The 16,371-nt window shown below is 34.9% G+C and overlaps 2 protein-coding genes across 2 annotated transcripts; both read left to right on the top strand.

The window, feature by feature from the left end:
* The first annotated feature begins 3,345 nt into the window (after nt 1-3,345).
* Nucleotides 3,346-6,008, top strand: LOC106338962 (putative protease Do-like 3, mitochondrial). Its single transcript, XM_013777814.1, has 9 exons — nt 3,346-3,427; nt 3,623-3,913; nt 4,034-4,279; nt 4,389-4,584; nt 4,721-4,974; nt 5,036-5,163; nt 5,285-5,458; nt 5,568-5,618; nt 5,750-6,008. Exons 1-9 carry the CDS (start codon nt 3,346-3,348, stop codon nt 6,005-6,007), a joined length of 1,680 nt encoding a protein of 559 aa, XP_013633268.1. The 3' UTR covers nt 6,008.
* Nucleotides 6,009-6,661: 653 nt separating this feature from the next.
* Nucleotides 6,662-9,278, top strand: LOC106336964 (exonuclease 3'-5' domain-containing protein 1). The gene is made up of 10 exons (XM_013775966.1): nt 6,662-6,751; nt 7,258-7,436; nt 7,510-7,641; nt 7,743-7,793; nt 7,877-7,973; nt 8,201-8,247; nt 8,339-8,558; nt 8,656-8,785; nt 8,880-8,922; nt 9,016-9,278. The coding sequence occupies exons 1-10, from the start codon at nt 6,697-6,699 to the stop codon at nt 9,088-9,090; spliced, it is 1,029 nt and encodes a 342-aa protein (XP_013631420.1). The 5' UTR covers nt 6,662-6,696; the 3' UTR covers nt 9,091-9,278.
* The last annotated feature ends 7,093 nt before the right edge of the window (nt 9,279-16,371 follow it).

The raw sequence follows: 16,371 nt of genomic DNA, 5'->3' as shown, positions 1-16,371 counted from the left end.
TTTGCGATTTTTGGCGGGAAACTCGTTTTTGATTTTGACGGGAAAACTCGGTTTTGCGGTTTTGGCGAGAACTCGATTTTTCGGTTTTGAAGGGAAAACTCGGTTTTTCGGTTTCGGTGGTAAAAATCGTTTTGGCGGGAAAATTGGGTTTTACGGTATTGGCGGGAAAACACCTTTTGCGGTTTTGGCGGGAAAACTCGATTTTGCGGTTTTCAGTCGGAAAACTCGATTTTGCGATTTTAGCGGAAAAACTCGATTATACGGTTTTTGCGGGAAAATTCAATTTTGCGGTTTTGGCCGGAAAACTCGGTTTTGCGGTTTTGGCGGAAAACTTAGTTTTATGGTTTTGGCGGGAAAATTCGGTTTTGTGGTTTCGGCAGAAAAACTCGATTTTTCGGTTTCGGCAGAAAAACTTGATTTTTCGGTTTCGGCGGGAAAACTCGTTTTGGTTTCTTTGAGAAAATTTATTTTACGGTTTTGGCGGAAAAATTCATTTTTTTTTGTTTTGACGAAAAAAAATGTTTTTGCAAATTTTATATAATTTAATTAAAATGGTGAAAATCTATATATATAATTGAAAACTCATGGGTACACCATTACCCTTTTGTATTTACCCAACATAAATATGGGTTTTAAAATTAAAATCAATGCAACATTACAATTAAACATAATTTCATAACTCACCTGGAAATTATTTGTTGAATATCCAACAATTTTCAAGCTTTTTATCTTCCATGCTTTAATAGAAAGCTTCAATTGGGCAACATGAGTACCCAGTGACATTTGCGATTTGTTTCTGCAAAAAGGTTCATAAACATTTTAGGTGAAAATATTTATAGAAGATGGAATTGAGATGAAGAACGGAATGGTTCTGTAGAACTGAAATAGAGGTGGTTTAAATATTCTGTTTTCAATTGAGAGTTTCGTTGGATAGGAGTAGGGGTGTCAATTCGGGCTGGTCCGGCCCGGCCCAAACCCGCTAAGCCCGTAAATATTTGAGTCCGGCCCGGCCCGAAAATAATTTAGGCCTAGAATTCAAAATTCATCATTTTAATACATGTGAATTTTCATTAAAAAAATACAGTTTCATTTTTTTTTAAAAGTATAAACTGAATTTGAACTTTTCTTCTTTATCAAAAATGTTTTACTATTTCGTATGCTTTAAAAAAATATTATAAACAAATCAAATTTAATAAAATTTAAATAATCAAATCAATTAAAACAAAAAATATAAGAGAACAAAATTTATGATAAACATGATCAAACGTTTCATACTTTATATTTTGAAAATAAAAACATGTTGTACATGAAAGAAGAAGGTACTTTTGTAAAATTTAAAATGTAACACTTGTAATGATGAAACAATAAAGTGCATTAACAACTTTTATATTTGCTTTATTAGAGTTTGGATAAAAATATTAAAATAATATATCAATACTATTAATAGTTTCGATTACAAGAAAGAAGGATAATATTTACGCTAAAATATAAATTTATGGTTTTCGGGCCGGCCCTAGCCCAAACGGACTTAAACCCAAAATACCCAAAGCCCAAATGGGCTTAGCCCGAAAAACCCAATTTTTTTTGGGCTTATAAGCTAAGCCCAAACCCGGTAATTTTTAGGGCTGGGCGGGCTCGGGTTACGGGCTTCAGCCCTAATTGACATGTCTAGATAGGAGTATGGAGAAAAAGAAAGTGGGTAGTTACATTTTTTTTCTAAAGAATGATTTTTTTTTAATTTTAATTATTTTCTTACAAAATTATAAACAGTAATTACATGGCCTAATCTGATTGGTGAATTGACTTATGATTTAGTATATAAGGGATCTCATGGTTCTTATAAAAATACATGTTGATTTTTTAATTATCAAACTATTTGAAGTTAAAAATTAAATTTTTAATATTTCTAATTAGGGCAATTCTCCTAAATAGACTATTTTCAAGTATCGGTCACAAAAATAGACCACAATGAGGAAAATGACCAAAATATTTCATTTAATAGGTAAAAGGATCCTAATACCCTAGATATATATATATATATATATAAAATTATAGTTTTAGATTATATATTTTCAAATTTGAACTTTTTTATAAAATATCTTTTAAAAAAAAAAATTCGAATTTTTTTTTCAAATTTTCTTTTTGTAATTCGAAAATACTTTTTGAAACTATTTTTAAAATTTTTATATTCAAGTTCTAATATTTATTTTTTATTTTATAAAATTTTAAACCTCAATCCCAAATTCATGGGATTTAATAATATTTTCAAGTCTAAAATATAGTAATTAGCTAAAATATTATAGAAAGTAAGAACAAAAAAAAAGTATTTACTTTGTTTTCATTTGGATTATGAAACTAATATTGAAAACATATTTAATTTTCTAAGCGTATATACCTAAATAAAATACATGTAATAATATGGTGATAGCTCACAACTAGGAATGGCTACAAGAGTCGTTAAAACCATTCTGGAAATCCTTTTACATTTGTAGCAAATTTTATAGTAAACTTTGATGCATAAGAATTTTTATAGTCCCTCAATGATCCAATCTCAAACGAATTGTTCTGACTTTAATTAATATCTTATGATTGCTTTCTAAGAAGCAAGCTTAGAACTTAAAGCAAATAGGCTGTTCTTAAGCTCTTGGATGATTCACTTTTGACATAACACAAATTCAGTGTGGGCACTAATCGTCAAGATGTGGATCGTAACCAAAAATTTATGTTCAATCAGCTACAATTCATAAGTAATCGGAGATATAAAGTTTTCATGGTGGCAAATATATCACTTAAATAAAAAATTAAAAAATACAAAGCAGTCTGATACAACTGACTAATAATTCTTATTTGCATCGAAAGCTATTATTCGCTTCATTATCAATCACACAGTTTTACTTTGACACAACAATAAAAACTTCAAAGGAAAAATAAATGAAAAAGTTTAATACATGATTTAGGGCTAAATTTCCAATATACAACTCATAAGATTATGATAAAGAAAACATAATTAAGAATAACTTTCTGACATTTTGAGAACTGTTTATGTATTCTGAATTTAGTTTTGATATTATGCTCACTAACAAAAAAAATTATTTCAAAAAATGTGACGGAAAAAATATATCCAATATTCAAATAACAAAAGTCATAAAATATCTCTTTTCTTATAACAGAAAATATTACAATATTTAATATTCATATAACAAAATCAGTGAAAATATATAATAGCAACTATCCGCGCCTAGTAACTTTAATAAGTAAAAATCTTGGAGAACAAGTATATCTAAAACTTACCAATAAAGAACGGAAATAAACCATATAGTTTCGTTCATTTTCCATAATTACCTTATGGAAAAGTTCCTTGGTGATATATTGCTGCCGGTTTGTGCAAGTAAATCAGAGGACGATCCTTTCAAAACCAGTGATTCAGGTGAAAATACTAATTCAACCAAGTTATAAATGAAGATTAGGTGGCTGGATATTTACTTATTAACCAAACACATGCTTTTGGTGTCGTTATTTTTCTTCAAGAAACAAAAATAGTTTACAGAGAGATGTTAACCAGTAACAACTCAGAAACAGCAGTTGCCTAAAAGTCGTTAGCTTTCCTTCGTAATTCGTTTAGCTCGTTCTCGATCTAAAGAAGAATCTAGTGTGGATGAGGCAAAAAACACAACTCCTTCGGTTACTCATCAAGAGAAAGAAGAATCTAGTGTGGATGAAGCAAAAAATACAACTCCTCCGGTTACTCATCAAGAGAAAGAAGAATCTATTGTGGATGAAGCAAAAAAGACAACTCCTCCTTCTGCTATTGATTTAGCTCTTAACTCAGTGGTTAAGGTCTTCACCGTCTCTAGCAAGCCTAGACTTTTTCAACCTTGGCAGATTAGTATGCAGAATGAATGCTCTGGCTCTGGTATTTACTAATTTATTTTACATATATTACAAAAACTCACATTAATATTAAGACTTATAATTGTAACATGTAGTAATAGATTTGAGTTGGTTTTTGATACTTGGAGTGGAATTGCTGTAGGATTTTTAATATCGGGAAAGAAGATTATTACAAATGCGCATGTGGTGGATAATCACACATCGGTTAAAGTACAAAAGCACGGTTCAGCCACCAAGTACAAAGCAAAAGTTCGAATGATTGGGCATGAATGTGATTTAGCCATCTTGGAGGTCGATAACGATGAGTTTTGGGAGGGAATGAACTTCTTGGAGCTTGGAGACGTACCCAAGCTGCAGGAAGAGGTGCACCTTGTTGGCTATCCTTGTGGTAATTGTTTTTAGATTATCATACTGAATATAAAATATCTCAAGAAGAAATTAGAAGATATAAAGGCAGGAAATTTATGCGTGTAAGTTTACATGATTATATGATGCAGGTGGTGACAGTATATCCGTTACAAAAGGTGTTGTGTCGAGAGTTGAACTAAAAGAATATAGTCACAGCTCGACAGAGCTACTCACAGTACAAATAGATGCAGCTATCAATTCTGGAAATAGTGGTGGTCCTGTATTTTTGGGAAACAAAGTGGCTGGTGTAGCATTTGAAGGTTTGTTCTGGTCCGATGGTATTGGGTGAGTCCAGTTGCAGATTTCAAGATTGAATTTATCTACAGTTTATTCATAATAAGCATAACTATATTTCAAAAAAAAATTGTTTCTTGACCTTACAAATAAAAGGTCTAACTAACTATATTATTTTCACCTGCAGTTACATGATTCCAACTCCAGTAGTTAAGCACTTTTTAGACTGTGTTGAAGAAAAACATGTTAGTTTCGGCTCAATGAATATATCATATCAGATGATGGGGAATGCACAAATTCGTGACTATTTCAAGATGAGCAAAGATATGACAGGGATTCTTGTAAACGAAATAAACCCGCTGTCCGATGCTTACAACTTTCTGAAAAAGGATGATGTTATTCTGGCCATTGATGGTGTTCCTATAGGAAATGATAGTAAAGGTACTAGTATTGCATATATAATTTTTCAATGTGTTTTACTGAACCTTCCACATGTGCACAGTTCCGTTTCTTAACCAGGACACCGTAGATTTCAAGCATTTGGTCTCTATGAAGAAACCATCTGAAACAGCTCTAATTAAAGTGTTAAGAGAGGGAAAAGAGTGTGAGTTCAACGTCGGTCTAAAACCTGTAAGTCTTCCTTCACATTTTAACTAAACAGTTTTGTGACATCTACTATAGTTTAATTGGTGGTTCACATTTTTTAGATACTATCATGTGAACAAGGTTATGGATTATCTATTGTGCGCAGGTGAAACCGCTAGTTCCATTGCATAATTTTGACAAGATGCGAAGTTACTATATATACGGAGGGTTTCTTTTTGTACCTCTATCCCAACCATACATTGATGGCTCTTATATGTGCGAGTGTTCTTCCAAAAAGATGCCCAAGAAAGCCAGTGAACAGATAGTAATCATTTCTCAGGTTTGTCCTTTTTATGCATTCCTTTTCTAAGCAAAGTATTTTACTTAAAAAACATAACGTGTGAATGAGGATAACTTGGGCTAAAAGTAAAGTTTTGTTTCTGCTATAGATCTTAGAGGATGACATCAACGCAGGATACGCCAGTTTTGAAGATTTGCAGGTAATGTATTTATTGTTTACTCTTACTCTTTAAGTTCAGATTAAAGCTTATTTTAAAACAGAAATTAAATATTAATTTACTAGAAGAGTTTCATCTGAATAAAAGTATAAATACATTGGAAATGGAAACAGGTGAAGAAAGTGAATGGAATCGAAGTGGATAATCTGAAGCATCTAAGTCAAGTCATAGAGGAGTGTAGCACCGGGTATTTGAGGCTGGATTTGGAAAACGAAAAGGTTCTCATCCTCAATAATAAGTTGGCAAGAAAAGCAAATTCTACGATCTTGAAAGAACTCAAAATACCGTCGGCCATGTCCGATGACCTTCAACCTAGGCAGGTTAACAGAAGCCGCTTAGTTAGTCCTCGGCATAGCAAGAAAAATAATTAGTTCCGGCCACTAAGTCAGCTTCAGCTGCAGCTTTATCCATTCTAGTGTAGTAGGATTTTATAATGTCATCAATAGAACAAAAATTGTTGACTTTTCATATTTTTGTGTGCTAGTTTAAGTGACTTTTATATTATCTATTCAATACTACAATTTTGGATGTTACTTGCTCTTCGACGCTATATACTCCTCAGTCTTTTTATATTTTACTCTTTAGGATTGTGGAAGTAGATTAAAAAACGTTTAATTTTCTAAAAAAAACATCATTAATTATTTATCTAACTACAATTTAACTAATAATAAAATAGAAATTATAATATCATTGGTGATCTAACATTAATTAGTGATAAATTTTACATAAAAAATTGAAAACGACAAATAATTTGGAACAAAAAAATCTTTTAAAACGGCAAATATAAAAAATGGAGAGAGTATAATTTATTATAAATGTATTCAACAATAATGCAACGTTACAAAAAGTCACGGCAACTAAAAAGGTTATTATCAATACTGTATAGACGAGACGTGTCTCAGAAGTTTTTTAATTATATCGAAAGGGGCGGACTATTAGTTGGGCTCTGATTCAAGTAAAGCCCAGCCCAAATGCCGTCCATTTCCACCAAACCCGAATCGAATTGCGTTGACACTGAATAAAAAACAAACAGGTGAGTCGCTTCGATGCCGTGATCGAAATGGCGTCGTCTTCTCCAACTCAGCGTACTCACGTCCCGATCCCTCCCGAGCCAGGTGCCTTTATTCCCTCTCCGATTCGCTTTCTCCTTTCCCTTGATCCTCCGATTCTTACTCAGCTTTCGAATCATCCCACCTACCAAACCCTTCGCTACTGATTCTCTGCATATTTCTCGTTTCTATTTCATCGTATCTCGATCTGCTTATACCTCCAAATGATTTCGCCGTTGATCAATTGATTGATTAACAAACCGATTAAATGTTAAAACGATACTTCATCTGTGATCGAAATGTGCGAGTATTGGTGCGAAAACTGAAAGTGTTCATCGACGTAGCGCATACGTTTCTTGATTAGAACGATTTGATTAATCTTCTGTTTTTGATCTTATGGACTGTGGAATACGATTAAGTGATGAGAGTTTAATGTATCAGTTGGATTAGATCATTAGCAGTATCCCTGTTTGCAGCTTTTAGATTGTATACACTTTTCAGCGATTTGTTTATTGTCATCCAACACTGTTGCTCTACAGTGACTGACATGATTCAGTTTTTTAACTGTCCAGGAGGAGGAAGGTCACTGACGCAAGATGCTAATGAGCCACCTGTTCCTATTCACATAGTGACAGAGCCTTTGCAACTCCCTGCTGATTTCTTAAACCCTTCTCCTGAAAAGAAACTGGTCATTGGTTTTGACTGCGAGGGTGTTGACCTCTGCCGTCATGGCAAGCTTTGTATCATGCAGGTCTGACTCATAGAGAAACCACATACTGTTTATTTGTTCAGTTGTCATATGATTGAGATTTTGTGCTTGGCAGATTGCGTTCCCTAATGCGATATACCTGGTTGATGTCATCCAAGGTGGAGAGATGCTTATGAAAGCATGTAAGCCTGCACTCGAGTCTGCTTACATCACAAAAGTCATTCACGATTGCAAACGTGACAGTGAGGTGTCTCAACTTTTGACTTGTTATTGTGCCTCGTTACGTATCTTTAGACTTCATCACAGCATGTCTTTTAACTATTAACTTTTTTTCCCGTACTACTATAGGCCTTGTACTTTCAGTTTGGGATAAGGTTGCACAATGTTGTGGACACTCAAGTACGGTTTGACTCTCTTGCCTCTATGCTATTTCTTGCCTTGGAAAAAACCTTGATCTTGTTTTTTTTCATCTTCTACTACAGATTGCTTTTTCTCTGATAGAAGAACAAGAAGGCAGGAGAAGACCTCTAGATGATTACATATCGTTTGTTTCCCTCCTTGCTGATCCACGCTACTGCGGTACATTTTATTATTATCATGTTAGTTTTATTTATGATTATCTTATTATTCTTGTTATGAGTATGGCTATACTGGTTTCAAACGAGCAAATGTTGAGACTGCTTTTCTGGAAATTCTTGTTCTGGTCCATTTCTTGCGCCTTGAAATAATGATAACAACACTTTGTATATCACAACTTGGTGGTGGTGAATAAATCCCTTTACTTTTGTTTTTTCTTTTTGGTGTAGGCATATCTTATGAAGAGAAAGAAGAAGTTCGTGTGCTCATGCGGCAGGTTACATTTCTTCTAAATCCATTCTTGACTTTTAAATTCTAACTATGATTCCAGAATGGATGAATGAGTCCTTAAAACTTTCAAAATTTAGGACCCAAAGTTCTGGACGTACAGGCCAATGACTGAGCTCATGATCCGTGCAGCCGCAGATGATGTCCGCTTCCTTCTGTATCTCTATCACAAAATGATGGGAAAACTGAACCAGCGGTCACTATGGCACCTGGCAGTTCGTGGTTCTTTGTACTGTAGGTGTCTCTGCTGCATGAATGATACTGATTTTGCTAATTGGCCAACTGTCCCGCCGCTTCCAGGTTTGTGTGCATATATGACCTCTTCAAGATAAATTAGTTAATATGAAAATGGGTGAAGCTAGCTCCAATGGGTTTACTGATTGTTTAACTGTTTCAGATAACTTGAAGATCGGAGATCAATGTCCTGAAGAAGAAATATTGTCAGTGCTTGATGTTCCACCAGGAAAGATGGGACGTGTGATTGGAAGGAAAGGAGCATCTATCCTCGCCATTAAGGAAGCTTGCAAGTAAGTATATACTCTCTCCTTCATGTTGTTGTAGCTCAAACTTGAACACCACATCTGGTCTATATATAAGTGATGTTTTTTCTGTGTCTTGCAGTGCTGAAATTCTAATCGGAGGGGCAAAGGGTCCACCTGACAAGGTTAGCCTTAAGTCCTTTGGACATAAAATATGTTGCATTAAATGATAGAATTGGCAGAAACGAAAGATGTATTTACTGTGGGTTTTGGTGCAGATATTTGTGATTGGACCGGTGAAGGAGGTGCGTAAGGCGGAGGCGATACTGAGAGGAAGGATGATAGACTATTGAAGGGAGATGAGAGGGTCATCTCAAAAACCGATTGTGATAAAAACACTTGAAACCCTTTTTAAAACTTGGAACTCAATGGTTCGGATACTGAGTACGACCTGAGAGAATCCCTTCTCCAATAAAAGTTACATCTATTACTGGAAACTATCCTTCCATTTTACCAAATTATCTGCAGTAAGTTTTGTCTCTTTCTCTTTCTAGACCGTCTAACACAAAGCAAACTATCGAAACTGAATCAAATCTAAATTCATCAACCGAACCAAAACCAAAATTTAATCATAACACTAGATTCTAACACGCATTAAGCGCAGTTTTTGTTTCTAGTTAAGTAATTTAATAATTAGACGACATTGGTGTTTTCGATCTGGCATTTTGAAATTTAAAAACTTAGATGTTAAGACTTTGATCTGAAATTCATTCGTTTGCAAATTTTTATTTTTGATCTGCAAACCCCTAACAAAAATTACACTATGAAGTTCATTATGCAAGGTCCAAAATTTATAACATTGTCATTATCTAACTTTTCTTCTACTAAAGGGTCTGCTGAAGAATAAGAGTTATCGTTTACGTGTATGCAACAATGACGTATCTGGATCCCATGCCCAGCAACCGCAGAACCGTTTTTTTTTTCAACTAACGCAGAACCGTTTTCTTGCTTTCTTCTCTGAATTTTCCAAGAGCTCCATTTGCAGTGGCTGCTATATCACTTGCTAGAGTTGGGAATCAGTCAGCTCATGATTTAGAAGAAAAAAACACACACACACAAATGTTATTTTAGCGTTGAAACATAAAATAAATAGCTAGGCGAGAGTTCTCACAATTGAAGACAGTTGGGATTTAGTGAATTCATGTCCAACACTATATTGTTCGATTGTATTGTCAAATTTAGACTTAAAGAGGTAAGCCATCATAGATTTACTTACTTTTTTTTAAAATGCTTCATATTAATTAGAATTGGACATATATTTATATATTAGACACTTTTTGTCTAAACTTTCGATATGAGACTTAGATTGACATCTCTAAAAGACCTCTTCTCACCCATGTTTCTGAAATCGACTCCAAATGGATCTTTGTAATAAAATATTATATAAGGTGGTGTTATTCAATCATGTTTTTAATATAGTTTAAATCCAAACACAATTCACTGTTATTCGAATGATGATTATAAATTCTATTTTAAAATATAGTGTTATTCAATGAATGATTTAAATCCAGTTTTTAAAATCTAGAGTTATTCAACTTTAAGAATTTTTTTTCTTTTTGTATTTTGAATTGATTTCAAATCATTTTTATAGAGTCTCATGAATAAATGATTGAACTCAAAATCCAATGCATACTGCAGAGATTTTAAAATCTATCGACTTAAACTATCTTAGAATTTTAAAATTTGATAGATTACAAAACATTAATAAATGACTTTAAATCACTAATTGAATAAATAATTCATGAGCTATATTATTTAGAAGTAGAATAACCAAATCATTTATTTTAGTTTTATTTTTAGTAATGTTTATAGATAAAAAAAAAATAAAATCTAGTTAAAATATACTTATTGTACATTTTTAAATATGATAATTTGAAGGCATAATGTTTGAATCTGGAAACTTCTTTAAAATGGTATGTATTCGAATATAATTGGTGATCATTTGTTAATAGACCTAAAACTTTTACGAGAGATAATACTAAAAGGCCTATTATATATATATATATATATATATATATATATATTTTTTTTTTTAAATGAAGGATTGTTATCTAGCACACATAAATTGTTTAGTGTGTATTATTGAATACTTTAATATCATTTACCACATATAATTTTTTTTTAAGTTTAAATTGATAAATTGTTATTTGTGGTATAACATGCCACACAAGAACTTACATGGATTGATTTTGTTATCAATAGAGACTGCTATGATTAAATATTTGATTATGTTCGTTTAATGAATGATTTTGCATGGCAAAACGTAAAAAAAAATAACTATACTTTTACTGTTTTAAATTTACTGTTTTTATAAACAATTGATATGATTCGACTATTTTATTCAAAATTTAATTACTTTTATATTAGTGTTCTATAGTTTAGACAAAATATATTAAAAGACATAGTTTTAAAATTAGATTAGGGTATTGTACTACCACTACAAGAAAACAGCAAGGATACTGAGGGAAAAAATCGTCGGAATTTCGTCGGAATAACGTTATTCCGACGACATACCGACGAAACAAGTCCTCAGAAATAATTCCTCGGAATTTCTTCTTTCCTCGGAAATCCCTCGGATTTTTCCTACGGAATTCTGAGGAAACAAATTTCCGAGGAAATTCCGAGGATCACTAGTTTGTCGGAAATCTCCTCGGAATATACCGAGGGAGAACTTCGTCGGAATGTTGAATTGTGTCTAGGCTTAAGGTTGATAGTTTGATTGATTATTTGCCATTCTTAGTTTGATACTTGATCACCTAAGGTCTAATCCCTATGCCCATGAGTTCTCTTTTCCCTTAGTCAAGAAAGTATCATTCTGTAATTGCTTTCTAGTATTAGTAGTAGCTTAAAACCCATTCTAATTCATTGGTTGCACTTAGATTAAGTGAATACTTGCATTCTCGGTGCTTTGATATCCCTCAGAACTGGTTCGACAATCTTTTATACTACAACATTTGTTTTAGGAGCCTTGAAAACTCCTAACATCACAAACCAACACCTCAATCATAAAGTGTGTCAAGCAGCTCCTATAGGTGTCTAGGACTCTCCCACTAGTGCTAAACGCACTCTCCGATGCTACAGATGATACTTGAACAGCAAGAATATCAGCAGCAACTCGAGACAAAGTTGGGAACTTCAAACTGTTTCTTCTCCACCATGATAGAACATCAAACTCGGTTCCAAGCATAGTCTTTGTCTTCTCGACTTTCTCTTTCAGATACAATTCTAACTCATTACTAGAATCCTCTGTACATGTTTCTTCTATGAGCTCCTCATATATGTTATCCATTCTTTCATATTCAATGCCACTACCAAGAACTCTCGACTCAAAAACTGCACCACCATCTTGATCTTGGGTCTGAGAAGATGATCCCCCTTGCGACTGTGATCCACCTGACCCTCCACCACTTTTGCTAGCCACAAGACTGTACTCATCATAAAGTTTCTTCAAGATATCCAAAATCGATTCAGAGAACAGAGTATACTCGATGCTTTCTTTACCATACAACTTCTCAAAGCAGAGGTTAGCAAAGTTCATCTTCTTTCTCGGGTCAAAGACTGATGCAACTATAATGAGATTGTTCATTTGACACTTCTTAGGCTTACTCTTGTCAGCTTCATCTCCCTCCCAAAACGGATTCCAGTATTTCCTTAATTTCCCCATCATAGAAAATGCTTTGTACCGTAATGACTCATCAGGACCTGGTGCGGTGCTTATCTTACTAAAATTCCTTGTGATGGTGACTATCTCATTGTAGATCTTGTGAGAAGTGATGGATTTTGAAGCTGAGAGTATCAAAGTAGAATTGTAGAAGATAACCAGAAAGTGAACCAACCTCTCAACCTCTTCCCAATCTGTTTTCGATGGTGGTCCAATCCTCTATTTCCCATCTGTGAGCTCCATGAAATAGTCATTGTACGGCTTGTCTTCAGACTCCATCTTCTCAAATGCTAGCCGAAACTTCAAAGCTTGGTCTAACATGAGATATGTCGAGTTCTATCTGGTCTTCACATCTAATGGCATACTTCCTCTAGTCATCTTCCTAGTTTTAACCCGAAATTCGAAGGACTTGAGACGATTTGTTGAAGACCTCACATACTGAATAGCATTCCGAATGGCAATAATACTATCATCGATCTCCTTTAAGCCTTCCATGACAATCAGATTCAAGATGTGTGTTGCACACCTGACGTGCAAGAATTCTCCATTCAAAACCAGAGCATCTTCACCATGATTCGTGAATTATTCTCTGAACTTCGTCATAGCTGATGTGTTAGCTGTAGCATTATCCACTGTGATGCAAAATACTCTTTTGATACTTGATCTTGGGTCTGAGAAGATGATCCTCCTTGCGACTGTGATCCACCTGACCCTCCACCACTTTTGCTAGCCACAAGACTGTACTCATCATAAAGCTTCTTCAAGATATCCAAAATTGATTCAGAGAGCAGAGTATACTCGATGCTTTCTTTACCATACAACTTCTCAAAGCAGAGGTTAGCAAAGTTCATCTTCTTTCTCGGGTCAAAGACTGATGCAACTATAATGAGATTGTTCATTTGACACTTCTTAGGCTTACTCTTGTCAGCTTCATCTCCCTCCCAAAACGGATTCCAGTATTTCCTTAACTTCCCCATCATAGAAAACGCTTTGTACCTTAATGACTCATCAAGACCTGGTGCGCTGCTTATCTTACTAACATTCCTTGTGATGGTGACTATCTCATTGTAGATCTTGTGAGAAGTGATGGATTTTGAAGCTGAGAGTATCAAAGTAGAATTGTAGAAGATAACCAGAAAGTGAACCAACCTCTCAACCTCTTCCCAATCTGTTTTCGATGGTGGTCCAATCCTCTATTTCCCATCTGTGAGCTCCATGAAATAGTCATTGTACGGCTTGTCTTCAGACTCTATCTTCTCAAATGCTAGCCGGAACTTCAAAGCTTGGTCTAACATGAGATATGTCGAGTTCTATCTGGTCTTCACATCTAATGGCATACTTCCTCTAGTCATCTTCCTAGTTTTAACCCGAAATTCGAAGGACTTGAGACGATTTGTTGAAGACCTCACATACTGAATAGCATTCCGAATGGCAATAATACTATCATCGATCTCCTTTAAGCCTTCCTTGACAATCAGATTCAAGATTTATGTTTCACACCTGACGTGCAAGAATTCTCCATTCAAAACCAGAGCATCTTCACCATGATTCGTGAATTATTCTCTGAACTTCGTCATAGCTGATGTGTTAGCTGTAGCATTATCCACTGTGATGCAAAATACTCTTTTGATATCCCATTCAGCTAAACAATCAATCAGAACTTTAGCAATTGTAGACCCTTTGTGATCATCAATATTCTTGAACCCGATGATCATCTTCCTAAGCTTCCAACTTGCATCAACAAAATGAGCAGTGATCACCATGTAGCTTGCTGAAGTGTACGGAGTAACCCAGATGTCTGTCGTCAAAGATAACCGTTGTTTGTTCTGTCCAAGAACTTTCTTCATTTGAGCTTTCCTTGCTGCATACATGGCCACAATGTCCTTTGTAGATGTCTTCCTACAAACCAGCGGATGCAGCTAAACTTTTAAGCAGAAATGTCTCCAAGCCAAGCTTTCAATAAAGGCCAAAGGCAACTCGCCTAATACAATCAACTCATTGGTTGCCTCTTTGAAAACATCTTCAGACACTTATACAAAGTGAGATTGCCTTCTTCATCAGGAGTTAACTCTGTCTGTCTACCCTTCCCTTCAAATGCTTTTGCGGCCTTCCATGCAAGGAACGCCTTACATCCAAGTACATGCTTCCTGAGGTTGGAGGTCCCAGACTTGGTTGGACAACTCATCTCTTTCCCACAATAACGGCATTTGCATCTGTCGTAGTTGTCTTTCAGTCTGGTGACATGTTTCCAGACAAAAGACCTGCTTTTCTTCTTTGAGCCTAAACCAGAACTACCAGCACCATCTTCCTCTCTCTCGTTCCTTTTGCCGTTTCTAGCCGGTGTTTCCATGTCCTCATCAGAAGAAAAATCTTCATCCATTGGTTGATTGTCGTTGTCTTGTTGATGAGTGTCAGAAGAAGCCATCTGCATAAACAACCAAACAATATCCTGTCAAACAATCAATCAATCGAATTCAAGAACTCATGAACAACATTACAACAACAAAAGAACCAAACTACTCTAACAATGATATGAACAAACAATCAAATTCATTAACCAAAACTCAAAACAAACAATCAAATTCATTAACCAAAATTCAATCACTTAAGATTAATAACTAAGAAAAATGATACATGAACAGAGAGAACAATAAAAAATAAATCGATTTTAAGATTAAGAACTAAGAAATGATGCATACCTCCGATTGAATTCTCGATGATGCAGATGATGGAGATGGAAAACAATCGTCGATTCTCTGAAAATATTCCAGGTTTGTGGTAGAATCTAACACGATTTGTCCTTTTTGTAGAGTCATTTTCACGATTCTCGAGCTCTAATGGGGGAAATGAATCGAAAAGCTAGCTTTTAGTTTGAGAATTTGGGATGAATTCGAAGAGACGACTGGTATAGTGTTGAGACACAATTACACATGCAACGGTACAAAAAACATGCATATTAAATGATTCGGGTTGAATTGGGTATCCGAAATAAACCGGGTAAAAACCGGAACCGACCCGTTATCCATGGTTAAAATTAATTTTATCTAATGGTTACTTTTGGCAATACCGAAACCGATCCGAACCGGTCCATTTCGGGTCGGATCCGGTTCGGGTAATCGGATCCGGTTAAACGTCGCAGGGCTAGTTTCAGATACGCACATCCTCCTCGGTATTCTATTATTTTATGTTCGGTTACAGTTTTGAATTTTTTTTGGTCTAAATATTAAAATTTATAACCATTTTCTAAGTTTTACATGTTTCATTAGCAACTTACTACAAGAGCAAGAAGAAGAAAAACAGAGAAAACCAGAGACACTAGAAACAACATTAGCTTAAAGGTGCAATAAACCAAAAATAGAGCTTTAGAAGAGACATGGGCGAAGCCAGACCTATTTTCTACTAGATGCATAAAAATTTAATAATTACTAAATATAATGATATAAGTTAAAATATGAGTACTGAACTTAGGTTGTTCAGAAGTTGTGGGTGCACCATGACCAAATAGGTCACTTTCACTTTAAATGTACAATGTAAAAATTTCAAAGCTAAATAATAACGGGTGCACGTGCACCCTTACTATACAACGTAGTTTCGCCGCTGAGAAGAGAGCGAGCATCATTTGGACGCAGCCTGTCTCTCATTTGCCGGTCCAACATCATGACGAAGACCCTCGGCTGGTCACTACAAGAAACCAGCGACATACTGAGGGAAAAAATAGTCGGTATGTCGTCGGAATAACGTTATTCCGACGACATACCGACGAAACAAGTCCTCGGAAATAACTCTTCGGAAATTCATTTTTCCTCGGAAATCCCTCGGAATTTTCCGACGGAATTCCGAGAAAACAAATTTCCGAGGAAATTCCGAGGACCACCTGTTCGTCGGAAAGCTCCTCGGAATATACCGAGGGAGA

Source organism: Brassica oleracea, chromosome C4, assembly GCF_000695525.1.
Source record: "Brassica oleracea var. oleracea cultivar TO1000 chromosome C4, BOL, whole genome shotgun sequence".
Taxonomy (NCBI): domain Eukaryota; kingdom Viridiplantae; phylum Streptophyta; class Magnoliopsida; order Brassicales; family Brassicaceae; genus Brassica; species Brassica oleracea.
Note: the sequence above shows the minus strand (reverse complement) of the source record. Positions and strands in the feature narration are given on the sequence as shown.

Coding starts and splice junctions, on each gene's coding strand:
- LOC106338962 (XM_013777814.1), top strand. CDS start 3,346: ATGGAAAAGTTCCTTGGTGATATATTGCTGCCGGTTTGTGCAAGTAAA. Junction 3,914..4,033: donor GAATGAATGCTCTGGCTCTG/GTATTTACTAAT, acceptor GAATTGCTGTAG/GATTTTTAATATCGGGAAAG. Junction 5,164..5,284: donor TCAACGTCGGTCTAAAACCT/GTAAGTCTTCCT, acceptor TATTGTGCGCAG/GTGAAACCGCTAGTTCCATT.
- LOC106336964 (XM_013775966.1), top strand. CDS start 6,697: ATGGCGTCGTCTTCTCCAACTCAGCGTACTCACGTCCCGATCCCTCCC. Junction 6,752..7,257: donor CCCGATCCCTCCCGAGCCAG/GTGCCTTTATTC, acceptor TTAACTGTCCAG/GAGGAGGAAGGTCACTGACG. Junction 8,786..8,879: donor GCCATTAAGGAAGCTTGCAA/GTAAGTATATAC, acceptor TGTGTCTTGCAG/TGCTGAAATTCTAATCGGAG.